The sequence below is a fragment of the Capronia epimyces genome, assembly GCF_000585565.1.
Source record: "Capronia epimyces CBS 606.96 chromosome Unknown aczIQ-supercont1.6, whole genome shotgun sequence".
Lineage (NCBI taxonomy): Eukaryota > Fungi > Ascomycota > Eurotiomycetes > Chaetothyriales > Herpotrichiellaceae > Capronia > Capronia epimyces.
The window spans coordinates 2,444,085-2,468,623 of record NW_006912909.1 but is presented as its reverse complement, the minus strand read 5'-3'; the positions used below and the strand labels follow the sequence as shown (position 1 = coordinate 2,468,623).

The following is a 24,539-nucleotide window of genomic DNA, read 5'->3' as shown; positions in this document are numbered from 1 at the left end:
GATCAGGAACCTGCATCTCAAATGTGGTTGTGGTCACTTCCGAGAAGCACCAAAATCAAGCTTCTTCGCCACTCCCTTGAACTTGTTCTCGTCAGTCACAGCTCCTGGTGCAGCAGCTTCGGCAGCGGCCATTTTCGAAGCTCCACCACCTTGCTTGGGGAGATGTTCCTTTTCGGTCGGTCTTGGATCTACCGTCCACCATTCGTGTTCCAGAGCTCCTTGGGCAGTCACTCTCTTGCGCGGATCCAGTTTCAACATTGCCATAAGCAGGTCGACGCCGACTGATCCTGCCGTGGGGAACATTTGCATGTAAAATGGTTTGTCCCTGACTGGAATCTTCTTCTCCAGCTCGAAATAATCTCGGAGCTTGGAAACGCCCGGCCAGTTTTCTTCACTCGGCGTCCCCACCGCTTCACATATCTTATCCAGTTGAGCGACCGTTCCTCCACCAGTGGCCAGGACTTCCTGATTCGCCACGTCGGCCGCCGCGTAGGGCCGGCGTATGAGCAATTCGGCAAAAACCATGCCAATACTCCAGATATCGACAGCCCCGCCATACTGCCTGGCTCCAAATAACAGTTCGGGAGGCCTATACCACAATGTGATGACCGCGGAAGTCATTTGATATCTCGGGTCGCCAAATGACCGAGCAAGACCAAAATCTGCCAGTTTGACCTCTCCGTCGGCGGCGATGAGCAAGTTGTTAGGTTTGATATCACGATGTAGAATGAAATTCGAGTGACAATAATAAATGGCCCGACACAGCATGCCCATCCAGGCCTTGACATCTGCAGCACCGTAGCTGACCGTTTTGTCTCTAATAAGCTCTTCAAGGTTGCCGTTGGGGAAGTATTCAATAACCATGTTGATGTTTTGGTCTTTCGAAGAGAAAACATCGAGCAGAGCGACGATGCTTGGGTGGGAGATTTCTTGGAGATATTTGATTTCACGAATGGTGTCAACATTAAGTCCTTCCCTCTGTTGGGAAGGATCAACCTTGAACTTTTTGATTGCGACTATTCGATGGGGATCTGATCTGACATGGCCCTTGTAAACAATGGCGTAAGTACCCTCACCCAGCTTCTTGCCTGCCAGGACGCTTAGTAGGTTCCGCAACGCCTTGGAGAGGATCGACCAACCTTTGACATACTTGTTGCTAATTTCCTCGTTCACTTGCTCCGCCATGTCAAAATCAGGTGGTGGTTTTTGAGGTTGCACTGTTGGTGCTGTTTGTGGTTTTGATATTGACTTTCTCATCGCCAAAGACTTGGCCCGGCTGGGTGACATGTTCGCGTTAATGTTAGAAGGTGACCGCGGCATCAGCGGCGACACCCCATTAGAGGATGCCATATTGTCTTCAACTGAAGCGTGTGAATGACGGAATTCACGGCACGGCGTTCAAGAGAGCGAAACAAGGAGTCGAAGCAGTGTGTCTTCCGTCGGCTGTGGGGTTTGGATTTGAATGGCAGTAGCACAATGGACTTCAAGATGCATCGAGCTGCTCCATCACACACGTGTCCGTCAAGGAAGCTATCTCGTTGTCACCTGATAGTAGCACCCGACGAATTTGAGCTCGAGCTCTTCTAGGCCCCAACTTGAAATTGAATCTGGTGAATCCATGCAGTGCCAGTGTCCCGCTGACAAGGCTGTCGACCTTGGCATCGGGCTTGGCACTAATACTGTTTCGGGAACTTCAACTTGGAACTTGGAGTATGAAGTTTGTTCAGTCGCAGCTTGCCAACATTTTAGGAACGTCAACGATCACAGCTGCAATGCGCCTATAAGCCATACCCCCAACACCTGAGGACTCGGTTTCCGATCACAAGCCACGGAGCACCCGTGGTTTCGCCAAAGTTTTACCATGGTCCCCCGGCAGTCTGCTGCAACCTCTCTGATTACCTCCCTCCTCCGGCCTTCACTCTCGCTACCACAATCCTACATCTGTACACCATGCCGTCGTAACCTGCATCGTGGACTCCCGGAAAATGGCCGCGTGCCGTCGCCTACACCCTTTGTGCCCGATGTTCCCACGTTTCTGACGCTCATCGGTCGCGAATTGTCCAAACACGCAAGCAAGATCGAATCCTGGGAGGAGCTTTTCACCTTGACGTCGCAGCAATTGAAGTCGAGAGGGATCGAACCCCCCCGAACCCGGCGATACCTTCTCCGATGGCGGGAGAAGTTCCGAAAAGGCGATTTTGGCATCGGGGGAGACCTCCAACATGTCAAGGACGGAGTCGCTGAATTGAGGTTGGTCGAGGTACCAAGTCTCAAGAAAGATCCGGAAACAGGGAACCCACTGTCCCGCCCGGTAACTGTGGGTAGGACTCCGGGCATGCAAAAGTTGATTGTCAACGTGCCAAACGGGTCCACGACCTATGCATTACAGCCAGGACAAACCACTGCGGACTTACAGAAACCCAAGGGTTTCAAGCTGAAGAATGGTTATATCATAAAGGGCAAACAAGCACATCCCATAAAAGGCACGTACGGCAGCGGGGTTATGTTGAAAGTTGTAGAAGGACTCTGGGAGCATAAACGTGGACACAAGGTGCATGGGGGTGAGAGAAGGCGAGCAGAGACATTACACAAACTGAGGGTGGAAGAGAACAAGAAAAATGCGAGGTAATGAAGGTATGATCCATATTTGCTCGGATCCTGCTATATGTTCTGCTGAGCATCTGTTGTCAACGGATGCTATGTATCATAGTCGTGAAAGGGAAAACATTACAGGGGCCACAAGGTGTCTAGGTAATAACCCGAAGCCCTATCTTTCAAGACAGGCTTGTCAGTATTTGGAGACGGTGTCTTTGAAAGCATGAAGACGACCATACAACCATCAGAAGCTGTGATAAGTCGAATTCGAATTCTGATTGAGCCACTCTGGAGGTAGTCACTTACTCGGTCTCGGTCTAAGTCCCAGCCAATTGCTTGTCTGCACCCTGAGCCGGTGTCAACCCATATCAGACCAACTCGTGTATCAGACGTTTCTACTAGAGGAGGTGTCAGGGTTAGAACCTGGGTGTTCACATCTCCACGAGTGAATTTCATGTGGCGACCACGTTTCTACGAGACTGGGGAATCCTGGAGAATAGTGAGAGACGGAGAACAATAGCATCCCCAGACTACAAGATCTTGAGAGTTTGAAATTCGTCTCAGCTGAGTTTGATCTAGTCAAAAGCTCATAGGCATGGGCATGATGCGCCAGTACCAGATGCGACAAGGCATTTGTTTCGCACTCGGATCTCCTGAGATATGTCTAGAAGCCCGATGGTGGTATCGGGCTCGAGGCCCGCCGTACACTTTGAGAATGGACGTCCAGTATTCACTTGTAGTTACACCCAAGTGATGATTCAGGAAGCACGCTACTGGCACTTGAAATTCCCAAGTAATGCGTACAGTACGGATATTCCATACGGATACGGAGTTGTTAGAGGCTAGGCATGTCGAGATTCAGCGGTGCTAGTAACTTCGAGTTGCTTTTTTTCGAGGCAACGGTTCAGGGGACCGGAATTCGGGCAAGGGAGACAGCTAACTCCAAAGTAGCATAACAGACCGAACGGCGACCAGGGCTGGCCCTGCCGGATGGTGGCCCGATGCCCCGTGCTAGGATCCTCCGGACGAGTGTTGGGCAATTCTGGCACCGTTCCACTCTGGACGGGCATCCTAATCGTAGACAGTACTGTAGGTCAATGATTTGTCGTTGAATCTGTTGAATGCATGCTTCGGTTCCTTGCTCGTTTGAATACCCAAAATCTGCGGCGTTCTGCGCAGATAGCCAAGAAGCTTGTCAAAACATAGGAGCTGTTGAGCATGTGCTCCCCTACACATTTCGCACAGAGTATGGAGTATAATTTTGATGCCTTCAAGCCGGATAAGCTGGGTTGTTCCCGCTTCGGCGGCAGAGGCGAATAGGGAAAAGGCATTCGTCTTTCCGTGCCGGTAGTTTGTCAGGGGTCGCGGTAGCGGGGAAGAACTTTCACATACAGGGTATGGTCAAAAGCCACTGTCAAGATTGGCGTACCAGAGCTGCGGGAAAATTCTCCCCTCGCTCGTGCGTCTCTCTGGTCCAGGATCCTCTGTACGGAGCGGACGTCTCGATTGTGGTGAACTCCTCTTACTGTGTCGTGGTGTGGATTTCTTTTATTCAGACAAGTTTCTTCCCCCCTCGTAACAGTGAATTATGCATCTCGTTCTCGCTGCGAAGATGGCACGCAATGTTCTTTTTTCCCCGTGAAAAGGCCTTGATGAGGCGTCGACTCGCTTGGGTTTTTAAGAGGAGTAAGAGAGGTTTGTCACTCAGGCGAGTTGCAGAAGTGAACGCTTGCAGAAGTGAAGCAAGGTCCAATGGAGTGACTACCTGGTCCTCTGTAGGTCGATGATAAAAGGTACTCCATACTAGCAGTAGAACGTTGGGTCCTTTACGCTGTACTGAATTTGGTCTACCCTTATGGATATCACCTTCAGTGAGCCGTGTAGACAGTGGCTCGAGCTGCAAACCCGAGTATGAAGGCCTGTGATGATCACAGGTCCGCAGATGAAGGTTTGGTGACAGGACAGTCGGCCGGCCAATTAGAGAGGATATTGTAATGACCCTCGACTTAGGAAGTCGAATGTGGCTGCGGAAAGAGCAACAGGGGGGTTTTTGTACGAGGGGCTAAGCAGGCCTACACCTGGTCAACGGCGCTGCGAATTGGAGTTGGAGTTCGCAGTCCTGCCAGTGGCACATTCACACCACATCCGAGCAGGGGGAAGGCAATTTGAAACTCCATTCACCATTCAGAGGGCTTATCGGCTCGCTGGCCCCTGCACGAGCTCGTTTAATAATGAAAAGGCCTCTCTTTCACGTCCAATCGAGCAGTGGGAGCATCAATCAGGTCTGACATTCTTTGATTCTCAACCCCGGCTCTGCCCTGTCCTCCAGTCTCCGTGTGCCAGTTCCTGCAGCTAAGCGGCTGCGCTTGATCACCACCTCTATCTTAGGTCGGAGGCTCGCCAGCGAGAATGCAACCAGCCCCTCCTTAGCCTAAATTTTAGCATCGACGCCGGCACGGTCCTTGCAGATTTGCTCTGACCCTGGGATCTTGAATGGTGTGAACGGTGCATGCAGAGACCTCCCCCGAGCACAAACTGCTGTGCCTTGTTCCATCTCGCTCATTCCTCTGTCAATCTGGTCAACCTCGCATCCAATTGGATTGCATACGGAGTAGCGAGTATATCGCCCAAGAACTCGCCCTAAGCTCGTGCCGCATGCACGGCATCAACGTCGCATGCCCCGGAGACAACACGGTTGGGCACTCCACGTTGTTATGTGATGCCACGACCTCTCCGAGCCCATACCCTCCGCCTCTCGCGACAATCCTCACCTCCGTCGATTCTGAACCAGCACAGTATACGGAAGAGCCGGGGTTCTCATATCCAGAGGAATATTCGATAGTCTCGCAGGACTAAAGCGATAAAACGGGTGATCTTGGTCTGTGCTTTCCAGACTGAGGAGCAGAAACTCCACAATACGCCAGATATTAGACTGGATAAAGCAAGCAAGCAGCCTACATTTTGTCACCGTGCTGAAAGGGAGTGCTATCGACCGTTGAACCCCGCATAATACAGTCGCTATCCTGAGAAAAGAGAAGCCAGAAAACTGTATCTGCTGTACCACAGGGGTGCCGGTACACATGTCTCTACCCGTTCTCTCACGGCCCTTAGCCGACCCGCCGACGGGGGCTCTGCCTCCCATTCCTACGAGCAAACCTCCGCGAAAGAGTCTACCTCAAACAACTTCACGGTTAAGGACTCCGTCAAGAACTTCAGCGTTATCCTCGTCTCAACCGACCGTGTCCACCCCCGAATTGTCATACTCCAAACCGAGCGAAAGAGTATCGGGGATACCGTCAGGCAAGGCCGTGCGAAAGACGGTGAGCATTGGTTCATTTCCTCAACCACCGAATGTGGCCTCACGCCCCTCTACATCAGCCTCGGTGGCATCTTCGACATCGACGAGGAAAAGGACCTCGGATGGCAGCAGCATCAACACCATGCAAGCGTCTTCTATCAAGGTCAAGAAGTCCTCCAAGGCAAACGTGACTGGGACTTTCAGAGCATCACAGACCCCGAGCTTGTTAAACTCGGCTGGTGATGGCATGACCATATCCGCAACTGCGGGAAACAGGATCTCGGACGCCCAGTCCAGCGTTCATTCTCCCCCGCAAAGTAGAAGCTCTTCGGCCAATGGCTCCTACTCCACTAGCGCTACCACGATTGAAGAAGGTGACGAGGACAATCGGGGTCGGATGAATGATTTAGACGGTGCCAGCGTCGATCCCAAACAAAACTCCAGAGGGAAGGAAATCAAAGGCAACGTTCTCGTCAGTGTCCGCGTCCGTCCTGATCCAGGGACGCCGAACAGTTATCAGTCTGAAGAAGGGGAATGGATGGTTGACGGCCGACGAAGCCTGGTGGCTTACCGTGGGAAAGAAGGTGGAGATTACCACTACGACAACGTGTTTACCACCCATGATGATAACGCCAAGGTCTACGATGCTTCAGCCAAACGCCTGGTCCGTCGGGTGATGGAAGGCTATCACGGAACGGTCTTTGCTTATGGTATGACTGGAACCGGCAAGACCTTCTCCATGCAAGGCACCATGACCAGTCCTGGCGTGATTCCTCTGGCGATAACCGATATTTTTTCATACATTAGGGAAACTCCACACCGGGAGTTCCTGCTGCGAGTCAGCTACCTAGAGATCTACAACGAGAAGATCCATGACCTGTTGGCAGTTCCAGTGGGCGGTGGGGTCGGCGGGAGCCAGCAGGAAGAAATCAAGTTGCGTGAAGACAGCAAACGAGGCGTCTACGCTACACCATTGAAGGAGGAAATTGTACAAAGCCCAACACAGCTGCTTCGGGTAATCCACCGGGGAGACACGGCTCGCCGCACCGGAAGCACGCAGTTCAACTCTCGAAGCTCGCGAAGCCACGCCGTTGTCCAGATTGTTGTCGAGAGTCGAGAACGCATCCCTGGGGCTGGGTCCATGCACGAGAATGGCAAACGAGTGGCAATGCTTCCCGGCGGTGTACGCGTCTCGACTCTCAGTTTGATTGATCTTGCGGGCTCGGAGAGGGCGGCCGATGACAAAGAGCGCCGGACGGAGGGTGCACATATCAACAAGTCCCTGTTGACTTTGGGCACTGTTATTGCCAGATTGTCTAGCAACCGAGACAAGAATGGGAACCCCACAGACAAAGATGGCAGGCATCTACCTTATCGAGACAGCAAACTCACCCGTTTGCTTCAGCCAGCCCTTTCAGGCAATTCGCTGGTGTCGATCCTCTGCACCATCCAGATAGGAGCCGGGTTGCTGATGGCCGGCAACAATCAGACGGGAGAAACACTCAATACGTTGAAGTTTGCGGCTCGTGCAAAGAACAACATTATCAGTCACGCCAAAAAGGCGGCCGAGGAGGTGGGCAGCGGTGTCAATGCCGGTCTCTTGGAGCGCTATCGAACGGAAATCCAGAATCTCCGAGCTCAGCTGGAGGGCCAGCAAAAGTCGGCGGATGAAAAGGAAGAACGCCAGATAGAGCGGGAGGCGGAGCAACGACATGAAGAGCAGATGTTGGAGATGCAGCTGGCCAGGACGGCACTCAAAGAACGGATTGAACATCTCAATCGACTGATACTGTGTTCCAAGTCGACGGGAGTCAACAGCGGGTCGGTGTCTGCTCTGGGGATGCATTCACGGCTTTCCGGGGGGACGGACTATGCAGGCTCGCGGTCTGTCCGATCCTCAGCCAGCCAGTCCACGCTAGGAGTCGGTCCCAGCCTGCGGCGACATCCATCCGGGGCATCCCTTGGAGGTGCTCGGTCGAATTCAGGTCACCTATCATTTTCCGCCATCCCGGACGAAGATGAAGAGGCGGGCGGTGATTATGGCGACGGGACAGCCACGCTACAAGCCCAAGTGCGGGCATTGCAGGCCGATCTACAAGACAAGACGCGGTATATCTCAACGCTGGAGAAGAGACTGTTGCAAGCGCGACGGTCGAGTCACTCACGAGTCTCGATGGCGTTCAACAAGAGTCCCGGAGACGATGGCGACGTGATGAGGAAGTTGGAAGAAAAGGATGCCATCATCTCGGATCTACAGAAAACCGTGGCTGCACTCCGGTCGGCGGTGCGAAAGCGGGACCTAGCGGAGCTGACGCCGGAGATGTCGTCGTCAGAATTCAAGCAGAGCCGCACACAGGAGGGCCATCAGAGTACGGGCAGCGTCAGCAGCTCTCAGCCGAGCAACGGTTCGACCCAGGCTGGGTCGGAGGTACCACGATCGCCCCTGGCGAAAAGTCCCATGGCACTGTTGTCGCCGCAAAAGGCGATGGCCAAGAAGCGCAAGACGGTGGACGAGATGTCCAAGATGCTGGACGAGATGATTCAGGACAAGGTGGAGAGCGGGCAGATGGGCAAGGGGCGCCTGCCATCACGGGCCTCGTCTTTGCAACGACACTCTCGCAGGACCTCGTCGAGTGGAGGACCCGCCATGGGCAGTCTGGTTGCCTCCCTGCGCGAACGGGATTCCATGCTTGAACCGCGCAGTCCACTTTGACGACGAGACGGATCTCAGATGCCGTCTCTCTTTTACGAGTGATGACTTGACTTGACATTTTCTTCTTTGAGCGTGTTTTATTTCCTTTTCTTTTGCCGGCCACTTGGGCGTTGGGTGTTGGGTGTTGAGTGTTGGGACCAGTGGACCGGGTGACGGGACGAGATCAACGGGGGGTGCCACGATGGGTTTGGGGGGGTCTTCTCTTTTCTCCGCCGCATTTTCGTCTACATTTCTTGGAAGCAGCATCGATGGAAGCAGCATCGACATGGGTTGCAGCCGGACGACGTGGGGGATGCATTTTACCAGAGTCAGAGACATTCGAAGCAATTCACCACATCACATGGCATCTGATACCCGGATAGAAGGTTGTTAGTTGCTGGAAGTCCAGTCAATAATGATGGAGTCGAACAAACGAGTTGGGTTTCACGTACGAGTACTCCGTACTGATGATCCAGTCGCATCCCATCCCATCCAGTTGCATTTGGCATTGCTCGTGGTCAGGGGACGCGGGTGACTAGGATGCTGTGACATGGCATCGGTGTTTCAGAACTGGGCCAGTACGGAGTCTCGGGGCCTGAACTCCACGCCTTCGCCTTGCTTGTTCCGTCTTTTCCCCTGATGCGATGCATCTGTCACACGCGGCCTACTCGGTATGTAGGATGGACACTGGCAGTGGACAGTACCTTACTAGGTAGTGGTGGTAGGGATACAGGGTACGGATACTCTATAAGTGCCGGTGATCGTTGGTCCTCTTCCTCCGGTTCCTTCTGGGCTGGTGCTGGTTCTCCTTCCGTGCCGCGTTGAGGGTTAGGTACTACTGCTACGTACCTCCTACCACTCCCACCACTCCTACCACCTGGGTACGGATACTTGCCATTATTGGGACTCGGTACTGATACTAGGATGTAGCCGTACTCGTCCCACAGCATTCCGGATGTAGTCTGTAGTCTGTACTACGCACATACCTACCCTACGTAATTAGTACTTGGTACTGCGTCCACATCCTATATTTACATAGTACGTCTCCCATGCGATCGTCAGGGACCGTCAGGGACCGCCAGGATCCGGGGTGGTGGTACTCGGTACGAGTACTACAGACTCAGAGTCCTACTGTCTTACTGTCCTACTGATCATCTCTCCCGCCGAGGTGACGAGTTGTGAGTTGTAGTTGTACGGATACCCTCACATCACCATCACCATCACCACCCTCACTCTCACCAGATACATACCCCCCAGCCACTGCCACGGCCAGTATCACAGCCTGCTCGCCGCTCGTCGCTCGTCGCTCCGCTCCGTGTCTCGCCCTGGCCTGGAGATGGAGATGGTTGGGCTTCGTGACTTGTTCTTGTTTGTGGAGCACTTGGTCTGTTCGTGTCCCGTCTTGCGTTTGTGTGCACATCATTCCTCTGTTCAGTGTTGGGTGCCTTGTACTCCGTACCTAATTGATCAATTACCTATTCCTATTATTTACCCTAAGGTATTTACCCTATTTGATCCTGGTGATCCGTTCTTGTTTTTGTTCTTTGCATCTCGGATCCCGTGCTGAAGACTGAAGACTGGTTTTCTCTTTCGTCTCTTCTGCTGTTTCTTCTTTTCTTCTCTTCTCTTCTCCGCTCTCCTCCTCCGCCTCGCCTCGCCTCTTCTAGTCCGCCTCTTCTAGTCCTACTTGGCTTCGACTCGATTTGTTTGTCTGTTTGTTTGTTCGTTTGTTCAATCAGTCAGTCAGGCTGTGGATTTTTCAAACGTATTCGCTGGTTTCAAGCATAGCGTGCCAGGCCTGGTCTTGCATCTTATTACAGTTTCAGCTCCGACTTCTTCCCCAACCCCGAAAGGAAAGGAAAGTCCTCCTCCCCCACCACATCGCACATCGGCCGTGTATCATACAACGTATTAAATATTTTCGAATCAATCTCACACCACCGACCACCGACCCTCCACCGCCTACCACCTACCGCCTACCACCTACCACCTACCACCTACTACCTACAACCTACCACCTACCAGCGTTCGGACCACGATCTTTCCTTCGGTGGTGTTAGCCCCCGGACCCGGACTTGTATGGGACATTCCTCCCGCTGAATGAAGGCTCTCAGGTCCAAGCAAGACCATGAAGACCGGCCACGCAAGAAAATGCTTTTGTCCAGCCGGGCGAACCCTCCGAAGCCGCTGAAACTGGCTGGTCCCGGACTACATGTATCGCTCAAAAGCCTGCTGCCATCGACCCCGATTCCCTCTCCTTCACTCCCGTCGATCCTCCCCCGCCATGGCAAGAAGCCTCCCAAGCTCAACTCACGCAGACTCGTCCGCGCCATCTTGTGGCTCTCCGTCCTCATTGGAGTCTACTACTTGGCCACGTTCGCGTTCGCGTCTACGTCCACGTCCGGTGGGACAAGAAAGCCTCGTCTCACGGGACTGACCTTTCTGACCTCCTTCGGCAAGACGTACGAGATCGTCGAGGCGTTGGAGTTGCCCGACCATCCAACGCCACTAGCCCTGGCAGACGGCGAGGGCAAGCATCATTGGACCATCTCCATCCCTTCGGGCTTGGGGTTCCCCCTTGCATCTTCTGTCTATGCAGACATCTGCTCTCAGGCGGACGAAGTGGCCCGTCAGGTGGGCGGGCGCGGGCGACGCCAGAACACCAGGCACGGCGACTACATGCAACACGACGCCCACTTTCTGGACGTGCATGAAGCTCAGGCCCGTCACTTCCTCCCCAGAGACCGAGAGACAGGAAAGGACTGGGACTCGGCTCCTCAGGCTGCGGCCGAACCCAACCAACCCCCGTCCCCTGGGCGGGCCGTCTGCAACAAGACGCTGACTTATGTCTTGGACGCCACCGATGCCGGCCTGGGCTCGGCCTTGCTGGGCATGTGGCTCTCATACGGGCTCGCCGAACGAGAAGGCCGCTCGTTCTTCATCGACGACACCAACTTCCCGTACGGCAACTACAGCACATTTTTCGTGCCGCCCGCACCGCCCGCGTGCCGGTTGCCGCCGCCGTCTCACCGCGTTCCATGCCCGCACCAAGCCAGCCATCTGGTGGTGTCGGCCGCCACGGCCAGGTGGACGTTCGGCGCCGCGTTCCACGAACACCACCCGCAACGCGACATCTACGAGATGGCACGGAGCGGCTTCGAAGCGCTGTTCAAGCTGCGCAAGGAGGATGACGACTACGTGCGGGCGCGCGCGGCCAAGCTGAGGACGGGGCCGGGGCCCACGCCCGCCCACGGGCTCGAGAACGGCCTGCTGGGCATCCACATTCGCCGCGGCGACCGCCACCCCTACGAATTCGCCTACCAGCTCGGCTACCTGCCGCCGGACAGGTACCTGGCCGTGGCGCGCCGGCTGGTCGGCCAGTCGGAGCGCTGGAAGCTGATGCTCGCGTCCGACGACGCCGACATGTACGACCACATTGAACTGCCCGACACCATCCGCGCCCAGCAGCGCATCTCCCTGGCCAGCAAGAAAAGCCTGGGCAGTGGTGGCCTCGGATGGGAACGCGGCTTCTTCACCGACGTCTTCTGGAGCCTGGGGCTTCCCACCCACGGGCCGGAACAGAGACGCCTCGGGTCGCCGGCGCCCAGCAGGGCGAAGCCAAATCCTAACCCAAACCCTCACTCCTCTGCCACCCAGGCCAACGATATACAAGACTATCGGACCAATCCGACCAAGGAAGCTCTCCAGTTGAGGGAACTCCTCGGAAGAGCTTATCTCCTGGATCTGGCCATGTTGGCGCAAAGCGACAAGGTGGTCTGCGGAGTATCGAGCAACGCGTGCCGCATTCTTGCCGTCATGTTGGGCTGGGAGAGGGCTTTCGAAAATAACGATTGGACGAATGTTGATGGGAACCACGGCTGGAGAGCTCTCGACTATTAATACTGGCCGCCTAAGTCTGCCATGTATGCAACTGAAATGTCATGACCCAGTGAATGTACTCAAACAGTGATTTTCTTACCCTGAACTGCTGATTGTCTGTGTTTCTTTTTGCCGCATTTAGCCATTCCATTCCATGCCTCTGGTTCACTGCCATCCCGACATTTTCATCGCTCTTTTCTCGACCAGCTGTATGAGCGAGGGGACGCGTGTGATAACAGATTCAAAGGTATGGGGCACACTTTTCCTGCCCGCAAGATATGCTACACATTTGCTACGCATTTGCTACGCATTGCTGCTGCACTAGCTTAGCTGGACCTGGTATTCGGAAAGCGAAGATGCCCCCTGCCGTGTGCTCAATTCAATTCAAGGCCTAGGATTTGTGAGTTGGACTTATGGGACCAAGAAACGCTGCGCATACCATGGCTTCAGACAAATGTGAGACTGGCAACCCGTCACGGACGAACCAGCCGCCCCATATACCCCAAAGGAGTTGTGTCGTGCGTTGCTCCAGTCGTGGATACTCGTGAGTGGCAGCTTCTTATTGCTCATTCCTATTCTGTGCTGGTAGTCTCCTCTCTGAGTCTTCTCTCCTCTCTGAGTCTTGTCCTCTCTCTGAGTCTTCTCTCCTTCTGAGTCTTCTCTCCTCTCTGAGTCTTATCTTCTCTCTATATCTTCTCTCCTCTCTGAGTGGTGTGAGTCCTCGCCGGACGGTGACGTCGACCTTCTTTTCACGTCGGCGTCGACGGACACATTTGCTGCAGCGATAACTATCCTCGAAGCCCGGCCATTCAGTGACCGCCGGCCCTAAACTATTCATGCATCGGCCGGTCTCTTCAAAGTACCTGCACCACCTGCCAACGGAGAGGGGTCTTTCGGAACGGGAGTAGCAATGGTCGCACGCGTCGAGGATGTATCTCGTGTAGCACATGATTTCGGATGTCTCTCGAATTTTATGTGGTACTGGGTGATGAATAGGCGGTCCGCAAGCGGTTGGTAGGGGAGGAGAAGGAGAAACTTGTGATGTAGAACGAAGTACGGATGCACAGTACGGAGTGGCAGATCCAGAACAGTATCTACGGCAGGAGCAGTCCATGGCTGCCAACAACTTTTCTACTGCGTTTCTACTGTATTTCTACTGCATATGGTAAATCCAGTACCTTCAAGTTTTAATGATGATCATCCGGTAGAGCTGGCTGGAGGCTTCCTTAATCCCATCGGAGTACGGAACTGCGGATGCCTCGGCCACTTGACGCCCAAGCCTAGGGAGCCCCTCAACGCCGCTACGCGACCCCTCCATACTATGTGTATGTACGCGTTGAGCAAGCGAGCAAGGTCAATGCGACGCCGACGCCGCGCACGCAACGATCTAGTCTGTGAGTACTTACTCCGTACATCAGTTCGGTTCAAGCTCCCTGCGATACACCCGGCGAGTGCCACTGACCAGCGCTTCTGCCTACAGTCCTGGACTATGGACCCGGCAGCTCTTGCCATACCTGCAGCCCTCGCTGGGTTGGCCTATCTCAATGCTCGTTGGAGGGTTTCAGTCGACGCCCACCTGTTACGTTCATTGGCCGCCTCCCGGATTGCCTTCCAGAGACGCGAACGAGCAGATCGAGTAAACTCTTTTTACCTGCTTGAAGAGCATGCCAACAATCCCAAGGTTGCTGATAAACCATTTATCGTCTACCAGGGAAGGAAGTGGACATTCAAAGAGACGTACGACACCGTTCTTCGCTATGCTGGCTATCTTCATGGCCGCCACTCGATCGTGCCGGGAGAGATCATCGCCTTAGATTTCATGAACAACCCACAATTCCTCTTCCTAACCCTGGCGCTATGGTCTTTGGGTGCTGTTCCTGCATTCATCAACTACAACCTGACCTCGACGCCCTTTGTGCACAGTGTTCGGACATCCAGCGCACGACTGTTGATCGTCGATCCAGAAATCGAATCGAAAGTGCTTACCCCAGAGACACAGGAAGCATTCAAGGCCCCAAAATTCCGCAACAATGCTTTCCCTTTGGAGGTCGTTGTTCTGCACTCGGGGCTACAATCGTCCCTCGAGTATTTCCAGCCACACCGAGCCCCGGACTCTGCTAGGGCCGGAGTCACTGGTCGATCACCCTCGGTGTTGATATCTACCTCAGGAACTACAGGACTTCCCAAGGCCGCCATTGTGCCCTGGGAGCGCGTGGTATACGGCTCTGGTATTGTCGCTCGATGGATCGAGCTTCGTCCTGTCACCTCCTCAAAACCCGACTGTTACTACACCTCCATGCCACTGTATCATTCCTCGGCCTTTGTAATGGGCTTCCACTGTTGTCTAGGCCAGGCCAGCACTCTGGCACTGGGGCACAAATTCTCCGTCACGGCTTTCTGGGAAGAAGTTGTCGATGCTGATGCAACCGTCATACAATATGTTGGCGAGACACTGCGCTACTTGCTCGCCACCCCTCCTAGGCCCGACGATCGTACAAGACATCGTGTGCGACTTGCATTCGGCAATGGCCTCAGACCAGACGTCTGGGACAGGTTCCGGGGCCGATTCGCCGTCGAAACTATAGCCGAGTTCTACGCCGCGACCGAATCTGTAGGCGCTGCCTTCAATTTATCTCGCAACACCTTTTCCTCAGGGGCGATCGGGTCGGCCGGAATGTTGGGCACACTTCTGGTCAATTCGATCCAAACCATTGTCAAGGTCGACTGGGAAACAGAGTCCCCGTACCGCGACCCCAAATCTAGGTTCTGCGTTTCTGTCCCCCGCGGTGAACCAGGTGAGCTGCTGTACAAGGTCGACGCCAAAGACATAAACGCCAAATATCAGGGGTATTTTGGCAACAAGAAGGCGAGCGATTCCAAAATTGTGCGCGATGTGCTCGCCAAGGGTGACGCTTGGTTTCGCACGGGCGACGTGGTGAGATTCGACGCTGACGGCCGCCTCTGGTTCTCCGATCGCATCGGCGACACTTTCCGGTGGCGTAGTGAGAACGTGTCTACCGCCGAAGTCGCCCAGGTGCTCGGCGAGCATCGCGCCGTTCTCGAGGCCAACGTCTACGGCGTGCAGGTTCCCAATCATGAGGGGCGAGCCGGCTGTGCTGCCGTGCTGCTGAAAGACGTGAGGCCCCACGACACACCGATTTCTGTGCAGTTGCTCGAGAGCCTAGCGACCTTTGCGCGCAACAGCCTGCCCAAGTACGCCGTCCCGGTCTTTCTTCGCGTAGTCACCGAGGTCATGGCGACGGGCAACAATAAGCAGCAGAAACACGTGTTGAGGCTTGAAGGGGTCGATCCCGGCAAAGTGCACCATGACAGGCTGTTTTATTTGCGTCCAGATGCCGAGACGTATGAGGCATTTGGGCAGAAGGAGTGGGAGCATCTCAAGGCCGGGCGGGTCAAGCTGTAGATGAGACACGAGCACTTTCTTCATCATGCGTCGGGTTGACTCGAGCAAGTTCTGAGTGAGTATCTATCACAATGTCGACGAGAATCCTCCTCCTCGAATGATTTCACGACGGGACGGACTGGACTCGCGCATTATATTCCCATTGCTGTCTGGACCACTTCAGGCACGGACTTGGGATCATTCGTGGTATACTAGGGACTACGTACCTGGGATACCTAACCTCTGCTGGTCATCTTGTACCGATCACGGCACATTATCTACTTTGATAGCGTGTAGGACTCGCAAAGTCGGCGTGATTGTTGTTACGCTGCACATCTTAGCAGACACTAGAATTTGACGACGTGATACTGTATACTAGCACAGCAAGAGCCTCCTAATAAGCCAAAACACACATGCATCAATGATATAGCACGTAGGCCCCTTAACCCTTCGTTGCCCCATCCGTCCTTCTGTGAGATTCCCATTCAGCAAAAACCATATCCCCATACAGATTTTCCCAGTCAATATCGCCCTTCGATACGCCCTTACCCCGTCGTCGTTTCCTCTCCAGAGACCGAAAATGTTCCCGCCGGGTAGCATCTCAGCTTTCAAGACCCGACTCGCATGTATCAAACATAGATGATCTCAAGTAGGAGGAGTCCAGTGTATTCGATGGGACTCACCCACTAACACTTCAACTTGCTTCCGTCACGCCCCTATAGCTCCTCCGTAAACCGACTCCCTTCGCGGCCTCCCGTGTTGTGGCTGCCGCGACTTCCTGCAGGGCTTGTGCTTAATTTCTTGTTCAACGGACTTCCGACTTCGATCAAACGTGGTGTCTCAGTCTTTGCGGCTGCCACGTCCACCAGCTTGGGCGGTGTTCCTAGGCGCTGCTCGTCAAACGTATCGCGAGCCTCTTCGAAATCTTCATCATCGTCGTTATCGTTTGTCTGTGCTTGGGTCAAAGCGGGTGTCGTCGCTCCTGTAGTCGTGCTCTCTGCCGTGGATGGGTCTTGCAACTTTTCTCGGAGCGGTTCTGTCTCGGACAAGACCCCAAGGTCGGGGTTCGCATGTGCTTCATTTGGCGGTTCTCCTTCAGATTGCGCTGGGTTCTCTGATATAGGGACGATCGACCCAGCCGCTGCCGTGCCGTCGGTAGTTGGCTTCTGCTTATCCTTGTGGCTGTGGCTGCCCGGGATTACCTTCTTCAAAAATCTCTCGCGAAAGCCTTTCCTTCCTCGAGGTTCCGAATCAGTATCCGACAGCGTGCCTAACTGATCAGCTCCGGAATCGCGCTTCGATCCGGGTTCGGCAGAATACCTTGATGAAGCCACATCAGCGGCAATCACGTACGGCTCCTCACTCAACTCAGAGCTGTCTGATCGGAAACTGGTCGAACCAGCCTTGTGACCGCCTTCCACCACTGCCGGACCAGGTCCTGCCACTGCAACTCCTGGGGCGACCGGCCCGTCTTGGATTTGCGGGATTCGGCTCTCTGGTCTGGGCGATGCATCATACATATCCTCGGTCTCATCATCGCCTCGACCGGCAAGAGCAACATCACGTACAGACTCGGATCTTGGCTTGTCGTCTTCATCGGTAACCTTTACTGGTTCCGCAGTAGCGTTAGCGGCATGAAGGTCCTGTTGCGTTTCGGCCAGTTCAGGCTTGTCAGTGAAGTCATGCTCTGCTTTGCTTCCACCCCTGATTTTCCTAAACCAGGATTTAACCCTCGAATCTCGTTTGGATGGGGAAGTTGGAGCTGTCGGTGATGCGGGTTCCTGAGGCTGATCGTCACCCGAATATAAGGGAGCAGGTGTGTCATCGATCGCACCCGAATGCGCCTCTGCTGCGGGTGTTTCTTCTGTTGGATCTTTCCGCGTTGTAGCGCCTTCTTCGTCGCCAGCCGCCACAGCGTGAGCAGCTTCGCCAGGGTCCAGAGTGACGGCGTCATGTACCGTGCCACCTATTGGCTCCTCTCCCACAGTTGCGACGGTGGCAGCAGCTGGGGCGATTCCCACAGTAGCTTCATCCGCGGCGCCAACTGCCGGGTGGCCCCTCGAAAGGAAGCTGGGAAGCAAGCGAGGTTTGACCCCTCCTGGCTGCTTCTTTTCTTCCCTATCCGCTCGGGCCTCTTCTCGTGCTCTCTTCTCGGCAACTTTCTGTTCGTGCTGGGCCCGTCGCTCTTCTGCCTTTTGGGCTTTTGCTTCAGCCTTCTCACGGTCTAAATGGAATTAGCCCAATTGTAAGTCAACTGGAAATGAGTGCGATAGCTTACCCGCGGCTGCCTTTTGCTCAGTCTTGACTTCAGCCTGTCGTTGCTTTTCAGTCGCCTGTTCGGCCTTGAGCCGTTCTTGTTCGAGCCTGATCTCTGCGTCTCTGGCTCGTTGTTGCTCTGCCTTCTCCGTGATTTCGTCCAGTGTCGGCTGCACTCTGGCTTTTGCAATTTCGTCGATCTCGGACTGTTCGAGGTACTTTCCACCTCCAATGTGAACTTTGCCTGCATGAATCAGTCTCTCGTCGCTTTCTCTCTGGGCTCGCTCCCGTGCTTGGCGTTCCCAGATTTCTCGTTGCTGCGGAGTAGTCTTGCCAGTCTCCGAAAACATCTTTTCGTCGAGTGCATTCATTCGGGCCGTCACGTTCTTATGGGCAATGGCCAAGAGTGCATCTCTGTCAGCTTGTCGCTTCTTATTGTCCACGTCGGCCAATTTTCCTTGGAATAATGACATTTGCGCCCGGATTTTCCGCGACTGTTCTTCATCAGAATCACTGTCTTCCTGCAGGCTAGAGGTTCGGCGACCGCGCCGTAAGGTGACTCTGGTCCGTGGAGGCGTTTGTTGCCCATAATACTGCCGATATTCCGCATGTTCATCATGCAGTTTAGCTAGTCGTTCATGCGCTAATTTCCGCGCAGCTTCTTCCAAATTCTCATACCTTGGTGCTGGTTCATCCTGCACCGAGTTCGCGGCATCTGATTGAGCCCGTCTCCGGGCTGTATAGGCGGCAAAGTGACTATCTGAACGGTGAACGCCCTTAGCCTCGTCGATCTGGCTCTGTTGAATGGCATACATCTTCCTTGCCATGGCCAGTGCAGAAGCCCGCAGTGTATCTTGCCGGTTCCTCTCCTCGACTTCGATCGCTACCGGGGGGTTCGAGGTGTACATCTGCCGGGAAATATTGTTCTGAGCCATATTTTGAACCCTAGCCGCGTTAAAACTTGGCGAGTCGCTAGTGACACGCGGAGGAGGGTCGGAAGGTTTTCTTCGGTGCGAAGATTCGGCCGCCTTCAAAGCCCAGCCAGCACTGCCTGCTGCCGGTGAAGGTGTCAACGGTTTGATCGGAGCAGATTCGGCTCGACGTCTGCCTCTTGACATTGACATCGTAGCTGCCAAAAGCGCCTTCTGTCGACCGTCGGTCGAGACCTGTCTCTCTGTGATTGCTGGAGGGGATTTCTGGTTGTGATGAGCGGAAGAAGCAGCAGAGGCACCGTGCTCTGTCTCAGGCGCCGTCCAGACATCAACCGGGGCGCTATCTTTGTGAGCAGCCATTGCAGCCTGTGACCCGGCCTGGCTGAGTTCTGGCTTCCACGCTGCGTCCAGCTCGTAATCCTTTGCTCTGTATGCTGCTTGGTTTGCGGCGTGGCTCGGCCCTGGTTTCCAGTGCTCAAATTGCTTCTTGTTCGAATCGGCGAGACTTGCAGCAGCTCCTGCTGAGGCTAGTTTGACGCCTCCGGTCGAAGGGTAGGAGGGCAGTTCGTCAGCGCGGGCGTATTTTAGGGACAGCGCGGCACCTAGATGCATTGTTAGCGGACGCTGGAGAACTGCAGGGCGGGGTCGACCTACTTGCGGAAGACAGGCGGCCGTCGTCATCGAGAACAGAGGTGCTACTCTGCTTGGAAGGGGTTTCTTGAGTGCTGTATAGAGCTGCAGAAGCTGCTGTGGAGTGTTAGCAGCGTCTGTCGCATTTGGGTGCTCTGTATTTATTCGGGCGACTCACCTTGGTCTTTGAGTTTGTCGGGGGGGTGGTAGGCGCTGCCCGGAGTGGCAGTCGCAGTGAGGGCCGACATGATCTTGGCCTACTCGGTACGGGCGCCGAGCCAGTGGAGGCTTGGAAGAGAGAGTCAGGTAGATATGTACCAAACAGCTCCTCTACGACGACATAGAGATGGATAAGCGCTCGAAAGAGGTAGCACAGTTCTCGCAAGCACAGAAGGATCTAATGAAGCACGGCGAAAGAAAGCGAAAGAGGCATCGCCGCGATGCAGTAGTGGTGTGTCCGCGCATCTCATCATGACCAAGAGCATGCCCCAAGCACTGGCAGATGTCATCGACCACCGACGTCATGCCATTATTGGGAGCACAGAGCCCCTGTTGCTAGGCTGTGGCTGGGGTGCTCCAGTTCTTTACCTCTCCGACTACCTGCCTCTGAAGCTCCATTATTGAGCACCAACAAGAACCCTGCTCGCTCCCCGATCCAATGTCGATCGTCATGATAGCCCTCTGGTGGCACAGGCAAGGAGTTCATGTTCATTGAGAGACAGCGTAAGAACCACGCCTCCGCGAACCGTCTTCTGCAACGGCCCTCGCTTACCTGCTATCTGTTATCTAGCAGACCACCTGCCTGCCAAGGACCTCATACGATACCCAGGAAGAAAGGCGCGAGGACGCTACAGTATGAGCAGGAAGCATATCTGGACAACTAGCACACTTTTACTTATTCTGGACCCACAACGACAGGGGGTTTAGAGGTTCGAGAGTGGAATTCAAGATCATTCGACGTCTCGGTGGATTGTTGGGTTCACCCAGATCGACCTTCGTCGGTCTGTCAGTTTGCAGCATGGCAGTGACAGATACATTTGACAACTTACTGAACTTCCGCGATGTGGGAGCTCATGTCAACGCCAGTGTTGGAACCGAAGTTCTCAAAACAGGCCTCCTCTTCAGAAGTGCCCGCCCCGACGAGGCTAGCGCATCAGACCGTGCCCGACTCGTGCACCAGTACAGAATAAAAACCATCCTTGACCTGCGTTCCACGACAGAACACATCAACGCCGCCAAAAAACGGTCATCTGTATCTCCCGTCACACAGTCTGCAGCCGTCACTGGGTCCAACGCTGCCATCACAGAACACGCCGAGATCCCGGGAATTCACTACGCCAGGATCAACCTCAATGGGAAGGGTTTCGAACGGCACTTGATCTGGCAGTTGAAGTATACCAGTCTGGCGAAGCTGGTCCTTCTCATGGCTTTAGGCTATCGGACGGAGGGCATATCTGTGATTGGGAAAGAACTGATGCTGCCTCGTGGACTCACAGGCCTTGGAATAGATACTCTGGACCACAGCGGCCCGGAGATCAAGGAAGTGTTTAACGTGCTTGCCGCATCATCGCGCTGGCCAGTTTTGGTCCATTGTACCCAAGGCAAGGACAGGACTGGTTTGGTGGTCCTTCTGATTCTGCTGTTATGCAAGGTCGACCTTGAAACCATCAGCCGAGACTATGTCAGATCCGAGCCAGAACTGGAGCCGGAGAAGCAGGCGCGGATGGAAGAGATCGCTAATATCGGACTGGACGAGTCGTTCGCCTTATGCCCTCCCGATTTCTGCCAGAAAGTGGCCCAGCATATTGATTCAACTTACGGCGGCCTTAACAACTACCTGGACAAGATCGGCGTTGGGGCCGACCAGCGTGCGCTTGTGCAGGCCGTTCTCATGAAGAAACCATGATCTTGAACAGCCTCCTGGCCTCGCCGTTTACGATAAATATCTTAATCGTGGCCAAAACATCTGTTCGACAAGTAAGTTTCGGCGCTTGCTAGACATTTCCAACCGACCAGAAACATCCGTCCTTTCAACAAAGGAAGCAGCTGGCCGGTGCAGAAAAGGTTCTAGCACAGTCATATGAAGATGCTTGTCCAGGACTCTATATACCTTAGCAAAAAACACCCCCACAAATGGAGACCTCAGTCTAATCAATGAAGCCACCGGTCTATGATTGAACATGGAGTTCTTTGAGGTGCCAATGTTGAAGGCTGGCTCTTGGCTGGTACTTCAGGCAAATGATTACTGAATGCGGACACCAGGGTTCACTTTCGACATAGCATCTTTGTCAGCGACAAGGGTGATTGTCACGATAGGGTGTTGCAGAGGGTCATTCTGGGGCACGTCGGGCGGGTGATTATTGTACACAGTATGGTAAGGGTTAGAGCGGGATGAGGGTCGGGGTTAGTGTATGTGGCTATGGGCGAGAGGACCAAGCTGTGTTACATTGAGAAATATAAAATCTATGGAGTACGGGTAGACCTTTTCTTTCAGCGGCCGTCTCGCCTTCGGTGCGGTACGGTGCTACAAATCAGAGTACGAGTAGATGCCGGCAATAGGGACTGGAGTCCGTACAGCTCAGCTGTGCAGAGTAATTCGAAAGCCGGGAATGTCGTCACTCCCGTCGGGTGCCGTGGACTTAGTCGCGCTGGCGCCGCGGGATTGACCGGCTAGTCACTAGTACGGCTGAGAGCAGCGAGTAGTGAGGCGTAGTGGAGATGCGATTGGTGCAAAACAGCCTCATGCAGCGGGGGCACTAGTGTAACCAGTGATGCGCAGTCTGTGACGTCAACAGCAATGCGCGTAATCTCAGAGATCTGGAAGGCTAAGGAGGCCGAGGCCCTTGTTCCTTCTTCTCTCTCGCCGAACAACCGTTGTCTGAGGCTCTTTTAGAGGGCCTTAGGCTTGAAGACGAAGGCAAAGGAAGGAATTCACGCCCCGGAACTACCTAAATTACAGAGTTTCTCCGTAAAAACGCGAGAATCTCTTGCTGCGCGAAATACGTAGTATCCGGTCCTTGCCCGGCGGTGGCCATTCCGAGTCTGGAGCTGCTGCTATAATACTTCCCCAACAATAGTGTAATAATGCTTAATGTGCGTTTATCCATTCCAAATATCGCCAATGGCACGAGACCCACTGCTTTATGAAGCAGGTGCAGTGCCATGCGGCCTGCAATGCAGCCTTTGTCATGATGAGTGTCCTGCTACCGTAATTACGAGGTGCTACTCTGTACTCCGTGCTACTGCTAGTGCTACCTACGTAGCCTTTGAGCACTGCCTCAATCTGGCTCTGGCTGGATGATGTCGTCTTCGAACGCAGCCCTGGTCGTCCTGCAAAAACACGTTATCTAAACCTTGCCCTTGCCCTTGCCCTTGCATATACTCCTACTACCAACCCTCGCTACACATATTATTGTATTCTGAACTGGCATCAGAGCCTCTTAGCATCCCACACTTCTTTTTATTCTCTCCATATACAGTCGTCCACAAAGGGCTACCTCTCCCAAGGCATATCCTCGCGCCGAATTCGCCCTTCCTTCGCCATCTCACCATTAATCCCACTCCCTCATCGTCGCCAAACCGTCAGTGACACCCAAAACTTCTGACGTTCTGGGCGGTCCCGTTCAAAACCTGCAGTGCAATACTAGCAACAATATTCTCTCAATATGTGGTATTTAGGCAGTTGGCTCTTCCCAGTCATCTCAGCATGCATGTATGTGTCTCGTTTCTCCCCTCCAGCCCGTAGACCGCACCACTGACTCGTTTCAGGTGGCTCGGCATGCTCTTAGCAATGTTCATCGACTGGGAAGTCATAGGCCACCCAATCTACCCGTCCATGGAGGCCGGCCAGAAGATCGCGTACATCAGTGACGTCGGCGCCTACGGGCTCAAACCACTCTTCATTACCGGGAGTGTCATTACCACCGTCTTCCTCGACTTGGGCTTCATGGCCGAACGATGGCTCCGTCACACCGGCCGCCTTGTCCCCAATACCTCGTTCGCCCAGAAAGTCCTGTCCGTCATCTCCATCATCTTTGCCGTGGCTGGCTCCGCGGGCCTCATCCTGCTGAGCATCTTCGACACGTACCATCATCCGCGCTTGCATGACGGCTTCCTCTTGCTTTTCATCGGAGGATACATCATTTCAGCCATTTTCCTGTGTGCCGAGTACCAGAGACTGGGCATCCACTACCGGAACCACCGAATTCTGAGGATCTCCTTCTACGTCAAGCTGTCCTTCATCATCATCGAAGTCATAATGGCCGTGGTCTTCGCGGCCACGAGCTTCAACAGCCAGAAGAACGTTGCTGCTGTCTTTGAGTGGCTCGTCGCCCTGATCTTCACCTTTTACATCCTCAGCTTCCTCCTCGACCTGCTGCCGAGCGTGAGATCGAAGCACCACGTGCCCCAGGGCTGGAGGGATGCCGAGCTCGAGAAGGGTCGCAATGGACTGTCAACAGAGCCAGACGCTCCAGTTACTTCGGATTCCGCCGGCCCAAATCAGAACATGGGCCCTGAAGATGATGTCTCTCAAGGCTACCGGGGCACCACCATGACCAACGGTGTTGGAGCTGGTGCCGGTGCGGGATATCCCAACAACCACTCTGATGTGGGCGGTCGAAAGAAATGGGGCGTTGGCCGCTTCAGGCGATAGACCGCCCCAACGTGGCCCCTTGTTTCTTTTTCATTTCCACCTTGTTCTTTACCACCTCGTACCGCCTCGCGCTGAGTGCGTCGAGTGCCGGCACCGTCTTCCACGGCTTATGACAAAAACTCGGATCTTCAGAGTTCTGATGTATAGAAACAGCGATTTGAACATGCACATCTTGTTTGGCGTTGGCATGGGGACCGTCC

General features: G+C 54.2%; 8 protein-coding genes across 8 annotated transcripts; 6 read left to right on the top strand and 2 right to left on the bottom strand.

Annotated features, from left to right (window-relative positions):
• Window positions 1-33: 33 nt before the first annotated feature.
• On the bottom strand, window positions 34-1,350 carry A1O3_07781 (CMGC/CDK/CDK7 protein kinase; the record flags this gene model as incomplete). Its single annotated transcript, XM_007737886.1, has 2 exons — window positions 34-1,088; window positions 1,140-1,350. The coding sequence occupies 2 exons, from the start codon at window positions 1,348-1,350 to the stop codon at window positions 34-36; spliced, it is 1,266 nt and encodes a 421-aa protein (XP_007736076.1).
• Window positions 1,351-1,861: 511 nt separating this feature from the next.
• A1O3_07780 (uncharacterized protein) lies at window positions 1,862-2,629 on the top strand (the record flags this gene model as incomplete). Its single annotated transcript, XM_007737885.1, has 1 exon — window positions 1,862-2,629. One exon carries the CDS (start codon window positions 1,862-1,864, stop codon window positions 2,627-2,629), a length of 768 nt encoding a protein of 255 aa, XP_007736075.1.
• Window positions 2,630-5,675: 3,046 nt separating this feature from the next.
• Window positions 5,676-8,606, top strand: A1O3_07779 (centromeric protein E; the record flags this gene model as incomplete). The annotated part of the gene is made up of 1 exon (XM_007737884.1): window positions 5,676-8,606. One exon carries the CDS (start codon window positions 5,676-5,678, stop codon window positions 8,604-8,606), a length of 2,931 nt encoding a protein of 976 aa, XP_007736074.1.
• A 2,079-nt stretch (window positions 8,607-10,685) lies between these two features.
• A1O3_07778 (uncharacterized protein) lies at window positions 10,686-12,485 on the top strand (the record flags this gene model as incomplete). Its single annotated transcript, XM_007737883.1, has 1 exon — window positions 10,686-12,485. The coding sequence occupies one exon, from the start codon at window positions 10,686-10,688 to the stop codon at window positions 12,483-12,485; it is 1,800 nt and encodes a 599-aa protein (XP_007736073.1).
• Window positions 12,486-13,953: 1,468 nt separating this feature from the next.
• On the top strand, window positions 13,954-15,888 carry A1O3_07777 (uncharacterized protein; the record flags this gene model as incomplete). The annotated part of the gene is made up of 1 exon (XM_007737882.1): window positions 13,954-15,888. The coding sequence occupies one exon, from the start codon at window positions 13,954-13,956 to the stop codon at window positions 15,886-15,888; it is 1,935 nt and encodes a 644-aa protein (XP_007736072.1).
• A 695-nt stretch (window positions 15,889-16,583) lies between these two features.
• A1O3_07776 (uncharacterized protein) lies at window positions 16,584-19,933 on the bottom strand (the record flags this gene model as incomplete). Its single annotated transcript, XM_007737881.1, has 4 exons — window positions 16,584-18,091; window positions 18,146-19,657; window positions 19,710-19,802; window positions 19,864-19,933. The coding sequence occupies 4 exons, from the start codon at window positions 19,931-19,933 to the stop codon at window positions 16,584-16,586; spliced, it is 3,183 nt and encodes a 1,060-aa protein (XP_007736071.1).
• Window positions 19,934-20,703: 770 nt separating this feature from the next.
• A1O3_07775 (uncharacterized protein) lies at window positions 20,704-21,591 on the top strand (the record flags this gene model as incomplete). Its single annotated transcript, XM_007737880.1, has 1 exon — window positions 20,704-21,591. One exon carries the CDS (start codon window positions 20,704-20,706, stop codon window positions 21,589-21,591), a length of 888 nt encoding a protein of 295 aa, XP_007736070.1.
• A 1,759-nt stretch (window positions 21,592-23,350) lies between these two features.
• Window positions 23,351-24,339, top strand: A1O3_07774 (uncharacterized protein; the record flags this gene model as incomplete). The annotated part of the gene is made up of 2 exons (XM_007737879.1): window positions 23,351-23,397; window positions 23,454-24,339. 2 exons carry the CDS (start codon window positions 23,351-23,353, stop codon window positions 24,337-24,339), a joined length of 933 nt encoding a protein of 310 aa, XP_007736069.1.
• Between the last annotated feature and the right edge of the window lie 200 nt (window positions 24,340-24,539).